This window comes from Pithys albifrons, chromosome 32 (assembly GCF_047495875.1).
Source record: "Pithys albifrons albifrons isolate INPA30051 chromosome 32, PitAlb_v1, whole genome shotgun sequence".
Classification (NCBI taxonomy): Eukaryota; Metazoa; Chordata; class Aves; order Passeriformes; family Thamnophilidae; genus Pithys; species Pithys albifrons.
The window spans coordinates 1,407,841-1,430,231 of record NC_092489.1 but is presented as its reverse complement, the minus strand read 5'-3'; the positions used below and the strand labels follow the sequence as shown (position 1 = coordinate 1,430,231).

The 22,391-nt window shown below is 52.2% G+C and overlaps 2 protein-coding genes across 2 annotated transcripts in view; one reads left to right on the top strand and one right to left on the bottom strand.

Annotated features, from left to right (window-relative positions):
• LOC139684145 (uncharacterized) overlaps positions 1-22,391 on the top strand; it is a 1,342,464-nt gene that overhangs the window by 271,299 nt on the left and 1,048,774 nt on the right. The window contains 1 exon segment of the mRNA XM_071579746.1: positions 14,966-15,610. Within this exon segment, the coding sequence (XP_071435847.1) occupies positions 14,966-15,610 (645 nt within the window).
• Positions 1-22,391, bottom strand: part of LOC139684146 (uncharacterized) — an 800,710-nt gene that overhangs the window by 369,250 nt on the left and 409,069 nt on the right.

The window sequence follows — 22,391 nt, the reverse complement described above, 5'->3', positions numbered from 1 at the left end:
CTCCAGCCCCCACACCCCTCTTTTTCTTGACTCTGGGACCCCCACTCTTGCATTTCGAGACCACACACCCTGCCCTGTTTGGAATACTGGGGGGAAATTTTAACCCTTTTCCCACCTATTCTGGGTGTCCCTGCCTCAAGACCCCCTTTCATCAACATTGGTGACCCCTGGACTCCCCATCCCACTCCTCCAACCCCTACACCCCTTTCCTTGGCCCTGCTTCACCCTGAAATCCCCTTCCCCAGCACTGTGTCCCCCCTGCACCCACAAGATTCAGCTCAAAACACCAAGACTCAGCCACTAAAAATCCCTCTCAGGAATTCCCCCTCTCTGGGTCTCTCCACTTTGGGGTTTGGGGGGGGCTCAACTGTCCGGGCTGCTGGGGGTCCCCCGTGCACTGGGAGGCCCCCTCCCCAACCTGTAAATTAAGGGCCTGACCCAGGCACACCAACCCCACCAAGGGGATCCCCACATCCCCCCACCCACCAAGGGGCTCTGCCAGGACCCGACACTGGGACACCCAAAAACACCTCCAAGGGACACCTAATATCCCCCAAAGGGCATTCCCAGCTCAGCTCTGGGGTCTCTCAACCATGCCCTCAAACACAAACCAAACCCCCAGAGCGCGCCCAGGCTATTCGGGGCTCGGCTCGGGGGTCCCGCAGCACTTTGTCGGGGCCCTTTGCCGTCCCTGTGTGCAGCTCCGGCCCCGCCCCGCGGCAGCCCCAGCGCGGGCTCCAAGGAGCGGCACATCCTGGTGCCCTTGGGGGCTTTGTCCGGGCCCATCCCGGCTCTCGTGTTCCATGGCACAGCCCTTATGGCCCTTGGGGGGGCAGCGGGGGCACTGTGGAGTTTGAGGGGCCCCTTCTCTTTCCCACCCTGTTCTCCCGCTCACCCGAGACTTCTTCGGGTGCAGATGGAACCCGGGAAAAGGAAGAGGAAAAGGAGGAGCATGGCTGTCCCCTCCTCTTCTCCCGGGGGTGTTGCAGGCACGGCCCCGCCCCGTCCGCCCCCCCCGCCCCATTCGCAGGGCACTCCCAGCAGGGCGGACACAGCAAGTCTATCCGGCGGGCTGAGGGACAACACGTCTACCCGCCGGGCTGGGAGACAGAACATCTTCCTACCCGTCCTAATACACGTGGGTCCCCCGGCAGCTGAGACAGGGTGGAACCCCGAACCCCCAATTGAAAAGACCAGAGAAGGGGAACTTCTGGGACGGATTTTTTGGCTTCATCTACATTTTTGTGAGTGGATTTTGGCTGAATATTTATGTTTTGATGTTTTGATATTTGTGAGGGTTTTTTTTTTTGCCTGCATCTCATTGTTTTGCAGCTTTTTATGGACACCCACTAGATGCCTGATGACTTGTAGGGATGGGGAGCAGAGAGGGGCGATAGCTGAGGTGAGGGTCCCCCGGCAGCCTGGAGAGGGGGCAGTGTGGAAAAGGGGGAGCCCCAGGACCCCCAGAACCCTGAAATCAGGGCCTGGAGAAAGGGGAGCCTGCACAGGGGGACCCCTGTGTATTCAGGTGTGATGAGATGCCATTATTTTTGGTCCCTGTCTGGCCTTGCCACCTGCAAGTTATGGAAAACAACAACTTATAACTTAGACTTCAGCCTTTAAGGAGAAACATCTTGTGTACACTGAGACAGGTTTTTAACTTGAATTTTAAATACTGTCTGGTTTAACCCTGGAATCGACATGAACCCTCCCTGGAACAACTGGTCAAGGAATTTGAAAGTAAGTTCAGCAAAAATACACAATTTTAAAGGCAATTCCCTCAGAATAGCTCTCATTATATGGTTTAGATGGCCTTGAACTGACAGAAAATTGCACTGAGTTTTACTTACATCTGAAAAGAATTAGCAAATAAGGAAAATAATGTCATTAAACATGTAGGGGGTGACAAAAACAGTGGATAAAAGAAAATAAGTCCTTCCAAATAAAATATTTGAAGTGTGTGGTGGGGAAAAAAATAGTGACTGAATAGACTGAATAAAAAGTATTTCGGGAACAGAAAAAAATGTAAAAAAGAAATAGTATTTTTTTGCCAGTGCAGAAAGGTTTTTTCTGGGCGTTGTATTAGTGTGAATGCTGATGTGCAAATTATAATATTATTAATATATCAATATATTATATATTAATATATAATATAAATATACATATAATAACAGGAATATTGTCAAATACTATAATAAATCATAGAATAATACAGAAAAATTTATTTATAGAATTGACTTTTTGACTGCTGAGAGCAATTTAAAAATAATTTGGTATTTACACAGGTATTGAAAACATTGACACCAATATTTAACAAAAAATGTGGTGCCCCAAATTTATCTGGGAAATGAATATTCCTTAACTCTCCTTGAGATCTTTGGGACAAGTCCCAGCAAAATCTGGAGTCCCTCAGCTCACCAGTTTCATCTCCCTTGGTACTTCACTGCTTTGGTCACCAAGCCCAGGGCTGAGGGCAGAGCAGCACCAGAGGAGCAGAAAGTCCCAGGTTTGCCCAGGAAACCAACACATGGACTTGTCAATAATGCAACATAAATCTCCCATTTTCTATCAGCTTTTAGAATCCAAAAGCTTTGCATGGGGAAGTTTTGTTGGGACCTGGATTGTAACAGAACTTTTTAAATTTAATTCTTTTCAATACTGATGTGGGACTGGGGGAATAACTTGGAGCAGCCAGTGATATCCACACCCTCAGCTGGTCACATTTTCTGGGATAGAAAGAACTTTTCAGACTCCAAGTCTAAAATTACAGTTCATGCATCAGCTTTTACCCACTGAGGTTTCTTTCTCCTGGTTGTAAGGAGAGTGTGACTGGGTGTGCAGCTGGAGAATTGATTAATCCTAATTAATATTAACACCCTGGATCTTCTCATGGTTGGAACAACCTGGAACAGAACACACATATTTTTGAGTTTTCTTCCTGTCGCACAGAAGTAAAACTGTGGAACTCAGTCCCTAAATTATCTTTTTTCATTGGCACATTACAGGTATGAGAGACCATCCCAAAATGTGGAGGGACAGTTTTTAATGCACACTTTTCAGTGCTTTCAACTGGGGTGAGGGACTGTAGCAGGTGTAATAAGATATAATTATAATGTAAAATGCTATAATAAAGAATATAATAATTCTGATAAATTAATGTCTCAAATTGACTTTTTGAGTGCTGAGAGCACTTGAAAACTAATTTGCTATCTACACCGGTATTGAAAACCAGCCCTAAAACTACACCTAAAACCACCCCTAAACCAGTCCTTAAACCAGCCCTCAACCAACACTAAACCAGAAATAAGTGAGCCCTAAAGCAGCCCTAAATCAGCTCTTAACACAGCCCTAAAGCCAGACTGAAAACCATCCCTAAAACAGCCCAACACCAGCTCTAAATTAGCTCAAAATCCAGCCTAAAAGCAGCCGTAAACCCAGCCCTAAACTGGCAGGGGGTTGGAACTGGATCCAAGTCCAGAGGAGGAGTTGGGTTTTTAACTAATTCCTCAAGCTCAGTTCACAGACTCACGGGATTGCTTGGGTTGGAAGGGCCCTTAAAGCTCATCCCTTTCCAAGCCCTGCTGTGGGCAGGGACACCTTCCACTAGCCCAGGTTATTGGCACGTTTTCCTCTTTCCAAGCACTGAAGGATTTACAGTATTTCCAAATCAAACCTTTGACTCTCCAAAGTCTTGGCTTTGACTCTCCAGAAAGTGCCCAAAAGCTGCAGAACAGAGTGCAGGGAGTGACCCTTCCCCCCTAACCAGGCAGGTCATTTGGGGGTCGGAAATGGTTTGCAGGGGCTGGGTGAAAGTTTGGGGGGTCTGTGCGGTGTTTTGGGGGCCTCTGGGAGAGTCTTGGAACTTTGGGGTGTCTGGGGTGTTTTGAGTGGCTCTATCAGGTCCAGGAGGGGATTTGGGGCATCCTGGTGGAGTTTTGGGGGTCCCAGGTGAGGGTTTCGGGATCTCAGGGTGTTTTTGGGGGGTGGTGGACGGACATGAGGGCGGTCCCGGGGTGGGGGAAGGGGCTTACCCGGCTTCTCCACCTTCACCGTCACGGCCCACACGGCGCGGAGGGCCCCGAGAAGAAGGAGCTCCTGGAAAGGGAACGGGGAAAGCTCCGGGACACGGGAGGGAAAAACCGCACAAGTCCCTTCCCGCCTCACCCACATCCGGGTCTCCGGCCGTCACTACGCAGGCGCGCACTCCGCTTCACTCCCGGCCCGTCCTACTGCGCGGTGGGTGGGAACGAAGAGTGACGGAGGAAATGTCCAATGGACGCTCAGCGTCGATGAATGACAGTAACAGCAGCTAATAGGAGCTCGACATCTCCAACAGCTCCGCCCCGTTAGCCCCGCCTAGTTTTCTTTGGGCGAAACTTTCCCGACGGCCACGATCGGCGGCAGGGCCAGACGGGGCCGGGCAGGGGCCGGGCAGGGACAGACGGGGCCTGGCATGGACAGAGACGGGGCAAGGGCAGGGACAGACAGGGACAGACGGGGCCGGGCAGGGACAGACGTGGCCGGGCAGGGGCCGGGTATGAGCGGTCAGGGACGTCCCGGTGCCCCGGGCGCTCCCCCCGCCGCAGCCCTCGCTGCCCCCGCTCCGCCGCTGCCGGGCCGGCGCGGGCTCTGCTGCTGCTGTCGAGGGCCGAGGGAGCTGCGAGCGGGGCCGGGCTCGGCGTTCCCAGGGGATGGGCAGGGAGGGGATGCGGGGGGCACGGGGGAGGCCGGGGGGGTCCCTGCGGGCCCGAAGGGAGCAGCGAGTGCCCTGCGGAGCCGCCGAGATGCTGCCCGGGCTCTGCGAGCAGATGGATCCGGGCCGGCTGAGGAGGGAGTTGCGGGACAGCTCGGGGGGGGCGGGGGCCCTGCCTTGGGGCGGGACCCACGAAAGCCGCTCTCCCTCCCTCTGCGAGCAGGCAGGGCAGGGAAAATCCAACGGAGGACTCGGGAGTTGGGATGGGGAGCGGGAGAGATCCCTCCCCGAGCACCATCCCGGGCAAATCAGACTCGAAGTGGGCGTGTGAATTAAATTGTTCCTGCCAGAATGAGAGCAGGAGAATGAGAAGTAGAAATAAATCCAACAAACCCCTTCCCCTCACCCCTCCCTCCTTCCCAGTTGTGCCTCCTCCCCACTCAGCAGGGCACGGAGCTGGGAATGGGGGTCCCACTCAGTTGTTGGTGGTGCTGCTGCTCAGGGACAGGGGTTGGAGTCACTCCAAACATCCCCAGGGCTTGGCTTGGGGGTCTCCCCATGCCCAGGACACCTCTGGGTGCAACTCAGGGCAGGAGAGGGAGGGACTGAGCTCTGAGGCTCTGCAGCTTTGCTGGGACAAGTGAACAAACAGGCACCTTGTGGGTTTTCTGGGCTCCCAGAGAGCCTTGGGAGGTTTCCTCGCTGAGCAGAGGGATGTGGGGGACCTGCAGCTGAGGCAGAGCATTGAAAGCAGAGCACACCCACTATGGTCCCATTGCAGGTCCTCACTGGTTCTGGGCTCTGCTGGGTGCTGGACGGGTTGGGACACTGGTCCTGGTGGGCATCGTGGTGTAGCTGCTGCAGGGACAAGGTGAGGCATCCAAAAGTTATAAAACCCCCTGACTCCATCCTAAAACGCCCCCAAATCCATTGGAGCCCAGTTCCAGGCAGAGGCTGGAGCAGATTCCCCCTGTATTTCCAGCAGGGAGCAGCTCCTGGGCAGTGGCAATCCCTGAGGGGCAGGAGGGCAGAGCTGCCAGTAGGGGCTGATCGATGTGAGTTTGGGGTCTGAGCTGCTGCAGGTCCCTCTCTCCACCCTGGTGGTGCTTGCAAATACCCTGGGATTCCCTCTGTGCTGTTCTCAGGAGGAGTTTCCAGGGCTCCAAATTAAAATTAAAATTAAAGCCTCATGGTTGTGTGGGATTAAGGGCAGTTGGTGGTCGATCTTTGCCAACAGGGAAATTTCAGGTGGAATTCTGGGTTCCTGGATCCTTCCAAACCCCACTGGGCTCCTCTGGGGGTGGCTGCAGATGGAGAATTTCCTTTGGGAGCAGCAGTCACTGCTGATCTCGTCAGAGTAGGTGTAGGCACATTGGCCATTGCCCTGGATGCCAAACCTGAAACCCAAGAGCACAGTCAGAGCTCAGGGAAAGATTCCCATTGCGAGAGAGATGAGAGGAGGAATTTGCAGGGCTCCAAATTAAATGTATATATAAACCAGAGGGACACTTATGGTTGTGTGGGAATAAGGGCAACCCCAGCTAGGCTAAACCAGCCTCTCCCTGTGTGCATCCACCCACAGCACAGGCTGTGCTGGGGCAGTTGGACCTGCTGGCCCTGCAGAGCTACCCTGAGGGGACACTGCACCACAGCCTGTCCCTGCCAGCCCTACCCACCGTCCCCAACGCGGCTCAGGGACTCCCAGTGGCCCCTGGACACCAAAGAACCAAAGCCACGACCCCCAGAGTGCAGCCCTGCCCGTGATCAAAGGGCCACCAGGGCTGCCCTGCACAAAGCAGCCCCTGCAGAGCTGCCCAGAGACACAACTAAGGACACCACACATGATGCTTTTAGGAAACAGCTCCAAGAATTGCTTGGCTCTTGGGAGGGCTCATTGTTTTATTCCAAATGTTCAGAGTTCCCCCTTTGGGGGCAGCGTGTCCAACAGGCCACTGTTGTGTTCCATTTGGGCAGAAATATTTTTGCAAGGAATGCAGGTGGCACAGACGGTGCAGGGGGAGCTGCCAAGTCACCCCAGTGTTCAGCCCTGCCCTGACTGGCACCAGCACTGCCCTTTCTCACACAGCTCTGGGGAAAACAAAGGTGTCAGGGTGCAGTTTCTAAACAAGGAACCCTTGAAAAGATCTGTTTAGGACCTGACAGCAAGGTGACTCAGGAGCAACCAGCACAGGAGTGGGCAGGAACTGTTGGCCAGAGGTCCATGCAGGAGGGGAGGGTGAATATCTTAATTTTATTTGACACTACAGAGGCATTTTCTGGGGTGGCCTCTGGAATTTTATTCTATTTCAAGATCACCAGTAACAGGGTTGTGTTTGAGTGCTGCAAATGAGGCCTGGATGGCCCTAACTCTCCTTGCCTTAGTGCTCGGGGGCTGGTGGGCATTCCAATGTCTGCTGATGGCTACACCTGAGACTAAACACTGAGTTCCCTGTCACAAATGCACTGTGGGTGGCACTGATTGAAAGAGACAATTGCAAATTTACTGATAAAATTCAGGTGGAAAAATGAGAAATGGAATTTATGGAGCATAACTTTTAAGTAACAAAAATCAGATCTGTTCCAGAAATGTCTTTGTGCACTGCCTATTTTAGATGTATCTGCTTGTGGTTTCATGGGAGCCTGAAAATGCTGCTCAGCCCATCGTTGTCACACCTGCAGCGTCAGGGGCTGAAGGAGTAAAGAGGACCCTGCAGGGAGGCTTCAGATCTGTTCCCTAAATCCCATTCTGAAAGGAGATTGAATGAGGGAGAGCTCAGTGAGTTCTCAGTGAGAGACAGGCAGCTGCCAGCAGGTCCAACCAGCACACTGGATTTACACCATCTGATCTCTGCTGGGGGGTCCCTCTGGGCTCTGACCCTGTCCCAGACCCCTCTCCCAGCCCCTCGCTAGCCCAGAGGAGACACTGCCCGTGCTGGGATGCTCAGGGAGCACTGAGCTCTTGCCAGTGGCTTCCCTGCCCATCACAGCAGGGCTGCCTGAGCTTCTCATCCATCACCAGCCCCAAGTCCTTGTCCTCTTTGGGGCTGCTCTCAATCCATTCTCCACCCAGCCTGTGTTTGTGCTCCATAATCATGTGACAAACTGCAATGAATGCAAATAGAACAGACTGTGGCTAAGCCTTATCCTCCCAATCCCCACAAGCAGAGGAAGTTTTTTATTCTGAGGAGGTTTTGTGTCAGGGACCAGAGTCGTGTCTGGGCCTGTCATGTTTGGTCCGTGGTTGTGCTCGTCGATGTGGTGTGAGAAAACAGTGCAGAGTTTGCCTGTGGAGAACTGAGGCCTGGAGAAAGAGCCATCAGTGTGAGCTGGAAGTGCTGAGAGCTTGGGCTGTGCCCCAGGAAGAATGACAGGCAGAGCCGTTGTTGTCCCGGAGTCAGCCCCTTGAGCTGCTGCAGCCTGGGTTGGTGCGATGGGCACGCAGGGGCTGGTGCTGCAGCTGGCAAAGCTGCCCTGCAGAGAGAGGAGCCAGGAGGGGTGGGCTGGGCTGGGGGTGAGGAGGCCCAGCTGGGCCTGGTTTGGTGCAGGGCCTGGCCTGAAGGGGCACTGCCTGCCTGCCCTGCCGCCAGTGCCGGTGCACCTGCTGCTCCTGCCCCGCGGGCTGGGGAGATTGCAGGGCTGGGGATGTGCTGTGTGTGTGCCAAGGAACAGGATCCATTGGCTTGGGGAGATTGCAGGGCTGGGGATGTGCTGTTTGTGTGCCAAGGAACAGGATCCATTGGCCTGGGGAGATTGCAGGGCTGGGGATGTGCTGTTTGTGTGCCAAGGAACAGGATCCATTGGCCTGGGGAGATTGCAGGGCTGGGGATGTGCTGTTTGTGTGCCAAGGAACAGGATCCATTGGCTTGGGAAGATTGCAGGGCTGGGGATGTGCTGTTTGTGTGCCAAGGAACACGATCCATTGGCTTGGGGAGATTGCAGGGCTGGGGATGTGCCGTTTGTGTGCCAAGGAACACGATCCATTGGCTTTGCTCACCAAGAAATTTGCTTTGCTACCTCAGCTGCGTTTTAGTGTCTTTTATTTTGCGCAGGGAATCCTCCTGGACCTGGAACATTTGGAACAACCTGGTGACCCACATTCCCAGTGACCCACGTTGGGAACACACCAGGCTGGAGGTCTCCACATCCTCCTGGTTCCCTGTGGGCACTTGGTGAGTGCAGGGGGAGGAACATCCATCACGACACAGATAAATGTAGGAATTAATTTGGAAAATGTCTTTGTTAACTTTACAATCCAAAAAATCCCATCTGCTCCATCCCAACATTTCTTCTGGTGGCATGAAGCCCCCTAATTCCTCTCCAAATTCCTTAATTCCAATCTAAAGTTTGTCAATGACTCCTAGAGTCCCCAGAATTTAGTCTTAAATCCCCCCAATTTCACTCTCAACCCCAAAGATTCCTCCCAAAGTCCCCTTATTCCACCCAAAATTCTTTACTTCCACTGAATCATCCCCTGATTTTCACCTCATACAATAGTGATTCTATTCAAATTTACCTTAATTCCACCTCAAATCCATATGAACCCATATAATTCCCACTGTTTTTTCCCCAAATCCCCTGAATTCCATCTCAAATTCCTTTAATTCCACATTAAATTCCTCTCATTTTTTCCCAAATTCACAATTTCAACCTAAATCCTCTTAATTTTACTGAAGATCCCCATTAATATTTCCCCGACTTCACTTAATTCTATCTAAAATCTCCTCAATCACAATTATTTCACTGAAAATTCTATCAATTCCAGCTAAAATTCCCAAATCTTTTTATTTTTGATTCAAATCCTCTTAATTCCGTGTAAAATTTCCCTACTTCTACCCCAAGTATCCCTAATTCTACTCCAAATATTATTTATACCAAAAATACCTTAATGACTCTTAGAATCTTTAATATTTGATCACAATTCCATAAGATTCCACAAAAATCCTTTAATTTCATAAAAAGAATATTGAATTTCATCTGAAATTCCTTTAATTCCACCCAACCTCCCCTTATTTCACCTCAAACCCCCTTAATTCTGCAATAAAATCTTTCAATTACACTCAAAATTCCCTTCATTCCATCCAAAATTCCCTAATTCCACCACAATTCTCTTATTCCCACCCCAATACCATCCCCAACTCAGCAGCCCCCCAAGTGCCCCCAAATCCCCCCCGGCCCCCTAAGTGCCCCCTTTGGAGCCCCAAATCCTGGGAAAGGGCCCCATGGGAAGGGGGGGCTGGAGGGAGTTGGGGGGGGTTGGGGTAGAATTGGGGTCTGAGGGTCAGTTAGGGGAACTTGGGGGTGTCATGGAGGTCTGGGGGGGGGGCATTTACAAGCACTGGCGGGGAACTTGGGGGTCTGAGGAGACACTTGGGGGGTACTTGGGAGTCCGAGGATGGAATGTGGGGTTTGAAGAGTCTGTCAGGGGATACTTGTGAGTCCTGGATAAACTTGGGGGGCACTGAGGGGTCCGGGGAGGAGGTTTGAAGGTCCTGAGTGGGTTTAGGGGGAGCACTTGGGGGTTCTGGGGGCACTTCTGGGGAAGTTTGAGGTCCGGACGGCACTTGGGGGGCCGCAAACCGGCTGGGATCGACCCGGTTGTGCGTGGGGTACACAGGAGTTGTAGTCCCGCCTGTGATTGGCCAGAACGGGCCGCGGTGCATGACGGGAGTTGTAGTACGGAACAGGCTTAAAATGGCGCGGGGCTCCATGCGCCGTAACCGCCCGCTGCATTCCTGAACGCTGATTGGCTGCGAGCGGAGAAGGGCACGCCAGGAAACCAGTCAGAGACGGCGCAGGCGGAGGGCGGGACTCGAAGGCGCTGCCGGGAGAGGTGAGCAATGGCGGCGAGTTTGGGGTGATTTCGGAAAAAATTTGGGAGTATTTGAGGGGCATTTGGAGGACTCTGGGCGGGTTTTGGGGGCCCCTGCCGACCCGCCCGCCCCTCACAGACCCCCGGCACCCCCCCGGGGCAGTTTTGGCCGTGAAGGTGAAGAAGTCGGGTAAGCCCCTCCCCCACCCCGGAATGCGCCTCAGAACGCCCCAAATCCCCCCCGAAAATACTCTTGAAAGCCCCAGCCCCCCCATCCGGGACCCCCAAACGTCTCTGGAGCCCCGCAAGATGCCCAAAATTCCCTTCTGGACTCTCCGAGCTTCTGAAACACCCTCGGTCCTTCAAACACCCCAGAGATCCCCCAAACCCCCTCCCAGACCACCAATCCTTTCTCAGACCGTCTAAAATACCCAGGAACCACCGAACTACCTTAAATCCCTTTCTCAGAATTCCAAGACACTCCCACACAGTCGAAACTGCCCAGCACTCCCTGAACTAACCCCAGGACTGCCCTAAACCCTCTCCCAGACCCCCAAACCATGGCAGGACCCACCAAACCCCCTTCTAGGACACGTAGCCCTCCCTAAATATCCTCAACCTCCCCCCAGACTCCTACCCAGACACCCCCCACCCCCCCCCAGACAACGCCAGGACCCCCAAACCACATCGAGCCCCCTCCACCTACTCCCAAATTCTCTCCCAGTCTCTCCAAACCAATCCAGGACCCCCAGCCTACTTCCAGACATCCCTGAACCACGCCAGGATTCCCCTGAACTCCCTACCAGAACCCCCAGACTGTCCACAGACTCTGCAAAAACCACCCCAGGGCCCCTAAAAAGCCTCCCAGACCCTCCAAACCATGCCAGGTCTCCAAAACTGGGATCTCAAAATGACAACTGAAAGAGGGAGAACTGAAGCTGAGTGAGACACATGGTCAGGCCTAAGAAGCAGGAAAATGGGATTTATCGATTGGTTTTTTTTCTAGAAGCTGAAAGGGGCCATTTGGGGATGATGCTCTTGGAAAAGGGAACGGTGTGAGTGAGTGAGGAGTGGCCACAGTGTGGGGAACAAGCCCCAAAGGGGGCTTTGCTTGAGGAGCATCCCTGGATGGTGGAAACTCCTGGGATCCTCCCATTCCCGCACATGGAGGTGCCTGGCACAAATCTCCTAAAACCCCAAACCATCAAAATTTGGCTAAAACCCCCTCTAAAATATGAAATTAAGATGAAAGCAATTCCAACCACCAAGATTCACCTCCCAAAAACCCTCCCAAAAATTTCTTCTCTGTGGTCTCTCCACTTTGGGGCTCTAGGGGTCCCCCCTTTCCAGGCTGTTGGGGGTGCCTTGTGTTTTGGGGTCCCCTGTCTGGGGTTCTTCCTTTTCCAGGCATCTGGAGATCCTGGGAATTTCAGGGGTCTGACTCTGTGATCTGACCACATTTGGGCTTCTGGTATTCCCCTCTCTTCAGGGTCCTACTCAGGACTACTGAGAGTCTCAGGGGTACTTTTGCCCCTGACCCTCTGCTGTGGGTGCTCAGGAACCCCCTGGGACCCCAAAACAGGGGTTCCAGAGAGGGGGCACCCTCAGCAACCTGGAGAGAGGGGGGTCTTTGGAATCACCACCCCAAGCAGAGAGTCAGAGGAGAAGCTCCACTATCCCCCAGCTCCACTATCACCCGTCTCTGCTCCCCATCTCCAGAGGTCACCAGGCATCTGGTGTCCATAATAAGCTCCAAACTACTGAGATTCAGGCCAAAAAACCCTCATCAACATCAAACTTCCAAAACATCAAGATTCATCCTAAACTCATTTCAAAATATGGAGATTAACCAAAAGAAAACCCCTCCCAGAAGTTTCCTTCCTCTGGTCTTTTCACTGTGGGGTTCAGGGTCCTCCCGTGTCTGGGATGCCGAGGGACCCACGTGTATTAGGGTGGGGGGGGGGTAGACCTGTTCTCTTTGAGCCCAGCGAATACAGCTCGACGGGTAGACCTGTTCTCCTCTTGTCCGACAAGTACACCTGTTCTCCCTCAGCCAGCCAGGTAGTTCTATGCCCGACGGGTAGACCTGTTCTCTCATAGTCCACCAGGTAGACCTGCTGTCTCTGGTGGACCTTCTCTTCAACCCGCAGGCCTCCCTCCCTTCTCTGCCCCTCCACGGACAGACCTGGCAGCGCCGGTGGACGGGCAGACCTGTTCTGTGAAAATCCAGTGCCCACAACGCCTCTCAAAACTGCTGTGTCTGCCCCGCTGGGCCTCACCTGCTGATGGGGGCAGCAGGCCCCGACCCAGGAACATCACCTGGAGAACTGCAGGGGACAGCCACACTCCTCCTTTTCCTCTTCTGGTGCTCTGAGTGCACACGAGGAGGTTTCAAGTCAGAGGAAGAATAGGTTAGGAAAGAGAAGGGGCCCGCCAAACTCCACAGTGCCCCTGCTGCCCCACCAAGGGCCATAAGGGCTGTGCCATGGAACACGAGAGCCGGGATGGGCCCAGACAAAGCCCCCAAGGGCACCAGGATGTGCCGCTCCTTGGAGCCCGCGCTGGGGCTGCCGTGCGGCGGGGCCGGAGCTGCACACAGAGACGGCAAAGGGCCCCGATAAAGTGCTGCGGGACCCCCGAGCCGAGCCCCAAATAGCCTGGGGGGGCTCTGGGGGGTTGGTTTGTGTTCTGGAGAAATGTTGGGGCTTGAGGGACCCCAAAGCTGAGCTGAGAATGCCACTCGGGGGCTATTGGGGTCCTTGGGAAGTGTTTTTGGGGGTCCCAGTGTCGGTGCCTGGCAGAGCCCCTTAAAGGGCGGGGGGATGTGGGGACCCCCCCTTGGGGGTGTTGGTGTTTCTGGGTCAGGCCCTTCATTGGAAGTTGGGGAGGGGATATCCCAGTACACGTGGGACCCCCAGCAGCCCAAACAGGGGAGCCCCTCCAAACGCCAAAGTGGAAAGACCAGAGAGGGGGAACTACTGGCAGAGCGTTTTTTGGCTGAGTCTTGGTGTTTTGTTCTGAATCTTGTGGGTGCAGGGGGGACACAGTGCTGGGGGAGGTGATTTTCACGGAGTACCAAGGCCAAGGAAAGGGGTGTAGGGGATTGGAGGGGTGGGATGCGAGTCCAGAGGGCCTCTGTGCTCAGGAAAGGGGTTCCAGGGGTCCCTGATGTCACAGAAAGGGAGTCATGGGGTAAGGACACCCAGAATAGCCGGAAAAAGGGGTTCAAATGAATTCCCAGTGTCCCATAAAGGGGAGAGTCTGTGGTCTGGGAAATGCAGGAGTGGGGGTCCCAGAGTCAAGAAAAAGAGGGCTGTGGGGACTGGAAAAGGTGGGATGCCAAGAAAAGGGGGTGCAGGTGGATATTGGTGCAGGATAAGGGGGTTCATGGGCTTCCCACTCACTGGAAATGTGGGAACAGGAGGGGCCCAAAGTGAAGAAGAAGAAGGACTGGAGATGGGGAAAGATTATTGGGGGGTGCAGGAGGTCTATATATGCAGAAAGAGGAGTCCAGGGGGGGTCAGGTTAAAGGAAAAGGGAGTGTGGAGTCTGGGAGATGTGGGATGGGTGGGAAAGAGGGGTCAGAGGGATCCTGGTGTCAAAGAAATTGGGGGTTTGGGGGCTGGAAAAGCAGGAATGGGCAGGTAGGGGGGTCCTGGATCCCCGGCAGCCTTGAGAGGGTGGGGACCCTGGAGGGGCAGGACCCACAATACACAGTAGACCCCCAGCAGCCAGAACAGGAGGGACACCCAAAACTCCAAAGTAGATAGGCCAAAGACAAAGAACTCCTGGGAGGGTTTTTTGGGCTGGATCTTGGAGTTTTATAGGATTTTTAGGCCACGAGGAGCCCAGTGATTTCTAGAGATGGATTGGGGCAGGAGGAACCCCCATCCCATTGTGGTCACAACTTATTTCTCCCCTCAAAAACCAGGATTTCTTCTTTCCAAAGCTTGACCAGATGGAGGAGGAGGCTGCAAGGAAGAGGAAGATTCCCCGGGACCCCCAGGCAGGTGAGGAGGAAGTCAGTGTCCCTTTCCCCCTGCCTTGTGCTGCATCTTCCAGCCCAGCATGGCCCCGGCTGCAGGACAACCCCGCTGCCGACGCCATCCTGCCGAGGCCGGGTTTGGGGGGATGTCCTTGGCCTTCCCTGTGGGCCGGAGGCAAATGCCCTGAGTGTCCTTGTTCCTTCCTGCCCCAGGCCCTGAGCTGAGCATGGGGAGCACGGAGGACAAATCCCCCCAGCAGAACCTGGTGGCAGAGGCCATTTTGAAAAGCTCCACAGAGCAGGAAGTCACAGAGGAGAAAAAGCCACGGAGATCCCTCAGGAGGAGAAGCTCTCAACCGAGTTTTGGGTCCTCTGAGCAGGATAGAGCCACCCAGCGTGGGAAAGGCTTCAAGCAGAGCTCTGAGCTAGGGGTGCAACAGGAGCTTCAGAGCAGGGAGAAGCACTGCAAGGGCTTGGGATGTGGGAAGGGATTCAACCGGAGCTCCAGCCTGATTCGCCACCAGCACATCCACACTGGGGAATGGCCCTACACGTGTAGGGAATGTGGGAAGGGCTTCAGTCAGAGCTCCCACCTCATTCGCCACCAGATGATCCACACTGGGGAACGTCCCTATGAGTGTTCCCAGTGTGGGAAGAGGTGTCGGACCAGCTCCCATCTCCTCGAGCATCAGCGCACACACACGGGGGAGAGGCCCTTCTGCTGCACCGAGTGCGGGAAGAGATTCAAAAAGAACTCCCACCTCATCTACCACCTTTTCACTCACACCGGGGAGAGGCCTCACAAATGTGGGGACTGTGGGAAGAGCTTCATCCGTAACGCTGAACTCATCATCCACCAGATGACCCACACTGGAGAAAGGCCGTTTGAGTGTTCCGAGTGTGGGAAGAGGTTTCAGACCAGCTCAGATCTCCTCAAGCATCAGCGCACACACACCGGGGAGAGGCCCTTCTGCTGTAACGACTGCGGGAAGAGGTTCAACAGCAACTCCCACCTCATCAGGCACCGGCGTATCCACACCGGGGAGAGGCCTTATGAGTGTGACGAGTGTGGGAAGAGCTTCACCCGGAGCTGGAACTTGACCAGACACCAACGGACCCACCAGTGAGGGAAGCCCCACGAGTGCCCCGACTGGGAAAAGCTTCATCTGCTGCTCCATCTCTATCACCCACATTCCTTGTGACCCACATTTGGAAGACCCCTGGGTGATGGTCTCCACATCCTCCTGGTTCTCTGTTGGCACTTGAATTAACACAGGGGGAGGAACATCCATGGTGTCATGGGTTTAGTTAGGCCCAGATTTAGGCTGTAGTTTTCAGAGCAAGGCCTTGGACAATCAGTTGACTTGAGCTGAGTCAGCGCAGCTGACTCCTACTGGCTAACTCTATTGCATCCCATATTCTGACATCATCTCAGATAGAAGAAGAGAGGGAGGAGGGATTTTCCTTCTTCCTCTTCTTGCCAGATGAACAAGGAGTTTCTTGGCATTGCAGAGTTCCTGGGGGGAGACCAAGATACTGGGGAAGTTGAAATTTATTTCCTGTTTGCTCTTGCTACCTTTTATTCTTAGTGTGTAGCTTGTATTTGATTTGGTTTCTATTTTATTTTCTTTTAAATATACCTTGTTCGGCTGAACTATGTCCTGTGTTTTAGTTTTTGGGGGACAGAAGAGGAGACTTTTCCTCTGAAATGATTACTTGGCATTTTGCCATGTCAAAGCCATCACATATGGGGACACAGACTGAAGTGGGAAATTCATTGGGAAGGGGGAGTTGCTGACTTTTGACCCTAAAAATCTCCCCTGTCCCATACCCTTAGTTTATCTTGTGGCCACGAGGAATCCTGAATGATGTTTCAGAACTTTTCTAAACTCAGTAATTCCATAGTTCCAATTCTCTCTGCCTCTGCCTCTCTGTGGTCCCCCCAACCCAACCCCACGCACACTGACATGATTCATTTTTTTATTGTTTTTTTTAATTTTATTCGATCCATCTTCATCCCTTAAAATCACTTGAAATTGGGATTACAATAAAGCAATTGAACAAAGACATCTAAATTTCCACCATTCTCCTGGGAATTGGGGCATGAATTTGGGATTCAAAGGGATATTCAGGAAGACTTCAGGGTTCTGTGTGGATTTGGGAGAGTTTTCCCCAAAATTGGAGGTCTCCAGACCAACTGACATTTCTCCATAATTTTGTAGTACAATATCTGAGAGGGATTGATCTGTCAGCTTCTAACACCTCAATCCCACCCCAAAATGGCTCCATGCCAACTTGAAATGACTCAATCCCATCCCAAAGTGGTTTAATGCAACTTGAACCCACTTAGGGAGAGTCAGCAGCAGGAGAAGGGGTGCTACAAACCCAGGGAGGATGGGATAAAATTGGGAGGGCTTGGATGGAAACTGGGAGGGTTGGGATGGGACTTGGAGGGGGATGGGTTGGGGATTGGGAGACAAGAGATGGGGTGTGTGGAAAAACTGAGGGAGCTTTTGGGGTGCCCTCCTGTCCTGAGGGGGGTACTGTGAGGGAGTGTAGGGGACATGTGACATTAGAACTTTGAGTGGGGCACCACAGGAAGGGACACATGGAGCTCTTTTTGAGGGGATCCTGCTGCTTCCCACCTCTTCAGGGGACTTTAAATATCTTTTGAGGGTTTCCCTCCTCTTTTTTATGGACTGAGTTGAACCTCTTGCATTTTGGGGGGATGAGATGACCCTATTGAGAGAAAAATCCTGCTGTTTTCAACCAATTTTTAGGGAGTCTAAATGGCTCTTGGGAGTCCCTTCCTCATTCTGGGGGTTGCAGGGAACCCTGGCTCCACTGAGGGCTGGGGGGCTGTTAATGTGCAGTTTTGAGGTGTTACAAGAGGCTTGTGGAAGGCCCAAGTTTGATGCACATCCCACCTGCAGACCTGCTGGGGTGGGGCTGGGACCCCTCCCCACACTGGGGCACCCACAGTTCTTTCTGGGGAATGAGGCTCCTCATGCACTGGGACCAGCCCAGCTGGTGTCACAGAATCCCAGAATGTGCTGATTGGGAAGGGACCCCCAAGGATCATGGAGTCCAGCCCTGCACAGACCCATCCCCAAGAGGCGCACCCTGTGCCCCAATTTACACCTGAGGCTGAGAGAGAAATAGTACCCACCAATCCCAATACAGGTGAGTCCTCTGGCCGCCCAGACAGGGTTGAAAGCAGAACACTGAAATGGAAAGACCAGAAAAGGGAAATTCCTCAGAGAGATTTTTTTCGCTTAATCTTCATATTTTGAAGTGGGTTTTGGCTTAAACTTGATGTTTTTTAGTTTTGATATTTGTGAAGGTTTTTTGCCAGAATCTCAGTGTTTTGTAGCTTTTGATGGACACCAGGTGCCCGGTGACTTCACAGACAGACTTCCCAGACAGACAGACTATTCTGAGTTGGAAGGGACCCACAAGGATCGAGTCCAACTCTTAAGTCAATGGCCCACACAGGGGATTGAACTTATGACCTTGGCATTATTCCAACCAAGTTTTAACCCACTGAGCTAATCTCAGGATCTACAGATGAGGAGGGGAGAGGGGCAAAAGCTGAGCTGGAGGCCCCCCAGCAGCCTGGAAGGGGGAGTCCGCACAGGAGTGACAACTGAGTCAAAAAATTGGAGAACCCAGAGAGGAGGAATCTCTGGGAATGGCACCCTGAAGCAGAGTCAGGGCAGAAATGACTCCCAAGCCCCCCAACACCTTTGGCATCTCTAAGTGAGACTCCCATCCTGAACAGGGGAGACCCCCAGAACCCCAAAGTGGATAGACCAGAGAGAGGAAATTTGTGGGACTCTTTTCAGGGACAGAATGATCATTGTTTGAACTATTGTTTGGCTGAGTCTTGATGTTTTATAGTTCTTAGTGGTTGATCTCAATGTTTCTCAGGATATTTGTTCTAGGGAGGGTTCAGAAGGACTCTGAGCTGAAACTATGCCACCATTTAAAATATGAGTAAACAGCATTTATTCAAGTGCAATAGCAAAGGAAAGAAGAAAAACTGAGAAGAGGGTACAAAACACAAGACCCAAGACATCTCCCACTCGCTCACACATCACTCACACAGTTCCTGTACCTCTTACACAGTTCCTGTCCCGTTCCCAGTGTGCTCAGGATCCCCAGTCTGAGCAGCTGCTGCATCCTTGGCTTTGGGTGGCTCAACACACTCAGCAGCGTCCCCGTGGGAGACACCGCTGTCCTCGGTGCCAGCACACACCTCCTCCTGGAGCAGGGACTGTCTGTTTGGATACACTCGCTCTGGGACATCTGTCTGGGTGTATGTGGCCAGTACAGCCCACAGAGAGGCCACCACTCCCTCCCCCCATTATGTAACTGGAGACCCCCTGAGCCTGCATAGTGTCTATCGAGGGTCTCCCTTTCTTGGTCGGTCAGGAATTTTCATCATCTTCCTCACCCTTTTTTCCTTCACTCATCCTTGAGTGGCTGTCAACAAGCAGCCAGGCTGCAAAACAGTCTCAGTGTAAACAAGATGCTTCTCCTTCAAGGCCAAAATTCCTCATTATCAGTTCTTGTTTTCCATCACTTTGCAAGAGAAGAACAGACTCTCAGAGGCATCAAGGCCAGTCACAGAACAAAACAGCACCTCATCATGCCTAAATACAGCGTGGGAATCCTCCTGAACCTGTAACAGAAAATTGGCAATGAGGGTGAGCTTCTGAGAGCACAAAAACTGACACAGAGGTGAAGAGGGTTAAGTCAGTGCAGGGCACAGCTGGACTGACAGACATTGTTCCCCAGGGCATAAAACCCAGGGCTCAGTCAGGGCAGGGCACAGTTGGACTGACAGACACTGTTTCCCAGGGCATAAAACCCAGGGCTCAGTCAGTGCAGGGCACAGCTGGACTGACAGACATTATTCCCCAGGGACCATAGACAGGGCTCGGTCAGTGGATGCGGAGCTGCAACAAGAGATGCTGTTCCCAGTGTGTGGGTGGCCACAACTCATATCTGTGTTTTTCCTTTATCTGCTGTGAAGACAGTGCCATACCTTTTTCTTATTGCATAGTGTAGACCCTGTAGGTGTAACCTGATCCCCTCTGCAGTCAGTGCTGTGATAGCACAGTCAGCAAAAACCCCTCAGTCCTTTGTGTGTGTGGTGTCACAGGATGATATCGAGTGAAGTGTCTTATGATGTTTTATTTTTGCTTGAAGTGTTGTGATATTCTGTGAGTTTTGTCTGTGTAGAATAGTTTGTTGTTGTGTTATGTTTGTAGTGTAGAGATGTTCTTTCAAAAAGCCTCAGTCTGTGGCTCCTCCAGTGGAGCCACCAGGGTGGAAACAGGAACTGTGGAGTGCACTGTGGGATAAACTACAAACTTGTACAGGCATTAAGTTTGAACTGTGGGAGGCAAAAGACCCCATGGGAGTGTTGAAATACTGAGAAGAATTTGTGCAAATTCCCCATCCATGATCCAAAGAGTGGCTCAGTCACACCTGATGAATGGGCAGGTGCCTGTTGGTTACATCAGAAATGAAACAAAAAGCTGAAGCTGAGGCAGAGAGACACATAAAAACTGAACAGGGAACAGACCAAGCACCCACACCAACATGCTGTGTGTTTAGAGACGACCCTCACCCCTTCACCCAACGTACCATCTGGTGGTCTGGTGGGAATAAACAGGGGGTCTGAGTGCTTGTGGTCACAGGGGGGAGGTCACTGAAAAACAGCAATGCAGACAAAACACAGAGAAAAAGTGTCCTGGTGTGGGGGCTGAGGGATCAACCAGTAATTGGGTAACTTACTAAATTGGAAATGCAAATTGGTGACTGAAAGCCTTACAAATGTTTTCTAATAGTTCCTTGAATCAGTACATACATCCTAGACATGGATATATTGTGGGGTACTGCCTTAGAAATCAGAGGTAGATATCAGGAATTTGGTGCCACGCGGTGGCTCCATGCCAGAGCTGTCACTGTGGGACTTACACAACAAAAACCTAACATTCCCACAGCTACAGAAATTCTAAACATAAAACAGTATAAGATTCTGGGAGGACATGCACAAATTCAAGCCTCTCTCAATGCTTTGTTCCAAGCAGGTGGTGTCTGTCATGCACATTCTCCTGTTCACAGCCCTGTCTGGGCTGTGAAGGACTCGGGTGGCAGCTGGTGGGTGACTGGAGATTCCAGGGCAGTGAACAAACAGACACCCCCCACAAGTGCTGCTGTTCCTGAAGCTGCAACATCAGTGCCCCACCCCAGGCACATCCAGGGACAGGGGACACTGTTATTATTGATGCAGCCAATGCATTTCTCACAATTCCAGTTTCACCCAGTGCACAGGATCCATTCCCATTTCCGTGGGGTGGGAACCAGGACACCTTCACCCATCTGCCCCAGGGCTACAAGCACAGCCCTGTCTTTTGTCCCCAAGCCACACACTGCACTGGAGCACAACACACTGCACCTGCCCAGGTACAGATCCTTCAGGGCACAGATGGTATCCTGGTACAGGGAGCTGATCACCATCAGGTGCAACAACAACTGGATGCCATCCTTGCCTTGTTAAGGTGCTGCGGATGGGCAGTGAATCCCACTGAAATACAGGGCCCAGTCCAAGAAATCAAATATTTGGAAATTAAATGCACCCACAGTATTCAAACAGTCTCAGAGAAAGCCTTGGCCAGTATTCAAACCTCACCCACTCCAGAAGATAAGAAAGGAGTGCAGCACTTTTTAGGTTCTATTGGGTGCTGGAGATCACATGTACCTGGTTTAGCAGTGCCACTTAAGCCACTGCACAAAGTTACCCAAAAGAAGGCTCAGTTTGAACAGGGGTCAGAAGAGCAGAGTTAGTGAGTCAAAGACACACAGAGCCTGACCAAGGGACCCACAACATGCCCAACTACCAAATAGGTGGGTGGGGAAAGCCCTCCAATCAGCTCACAGACACTCAGAAACAAACAGCATGGTTTCCTGAGGGCAGGGCAGGGATTCCCCATGGCAGACCATGCTGGAAAGCTGCAGCACTCACTGCAGCCCCACACACACAGTTGGTGGGTGAGGGGGAAGGAGGCAGCAGCCACTTGGCTGAATTGGTTGCTGTTTGGCAAGCCATGGACACGACACCACCCAATGCTATTTGTTCCCTGTGCATGGATTCTTGGGCAGCAGCACAGGGGCTGTAAACTGGCTGGGCAAGTGCCCTGCTTTCCTGAGGAATAAGGCTCCCCCTGAGTCAAACCACAATGACAATCTGCAGTTCAAGGCAAGGGAGGTAATTTATTGAGTTTCACATGACAATATACAGAGCTCAGAGGCAGAGACTGAGGCAGGGGCAGGGTTACTGATAACCTCCCCCATGGGGGATGGATCAGGGCTTTGACCTCCTTGCAAATGGAACACAGACCCAGCAGGTGGGGGGTGTTGGAGGGTGAGGGCAGACAGAATACACACATGCAAACACAACTAGCCTGTGGTGTTGTGGCGCCTGGGCCTGCCAGTGGCAGAAGATCAGCTGTCCTTTGCTTATCTCCAAGGGTTGCTGTTCAGGAAATTTAACTCCACATCTGCCATCTCCAAAACTCCCATTCCTGTATTTCGACTCATTCCTGTTTTATAACTGAGAAACTGAAACTTGTGCAAAATTACAATAAATCCTACCTTGGATACAAGACAATAAAAAAGGAATACAGAGCATAATACAAAATTACAAACAGACGCATTAATACCAGAATAAATGCTTTTCCAACTAGAGTTTCATGAGAAACAAGCCATCCAAAGCTTTATCATGTATTTATTGTATTTATGTATTTATTTAGGATGAGCACTCTTTCTTTCGGAATTTATTCTTATGAACCTTTCTTTAAGCTAAGGTTAAAAATTTATTAAAATTGACTTAT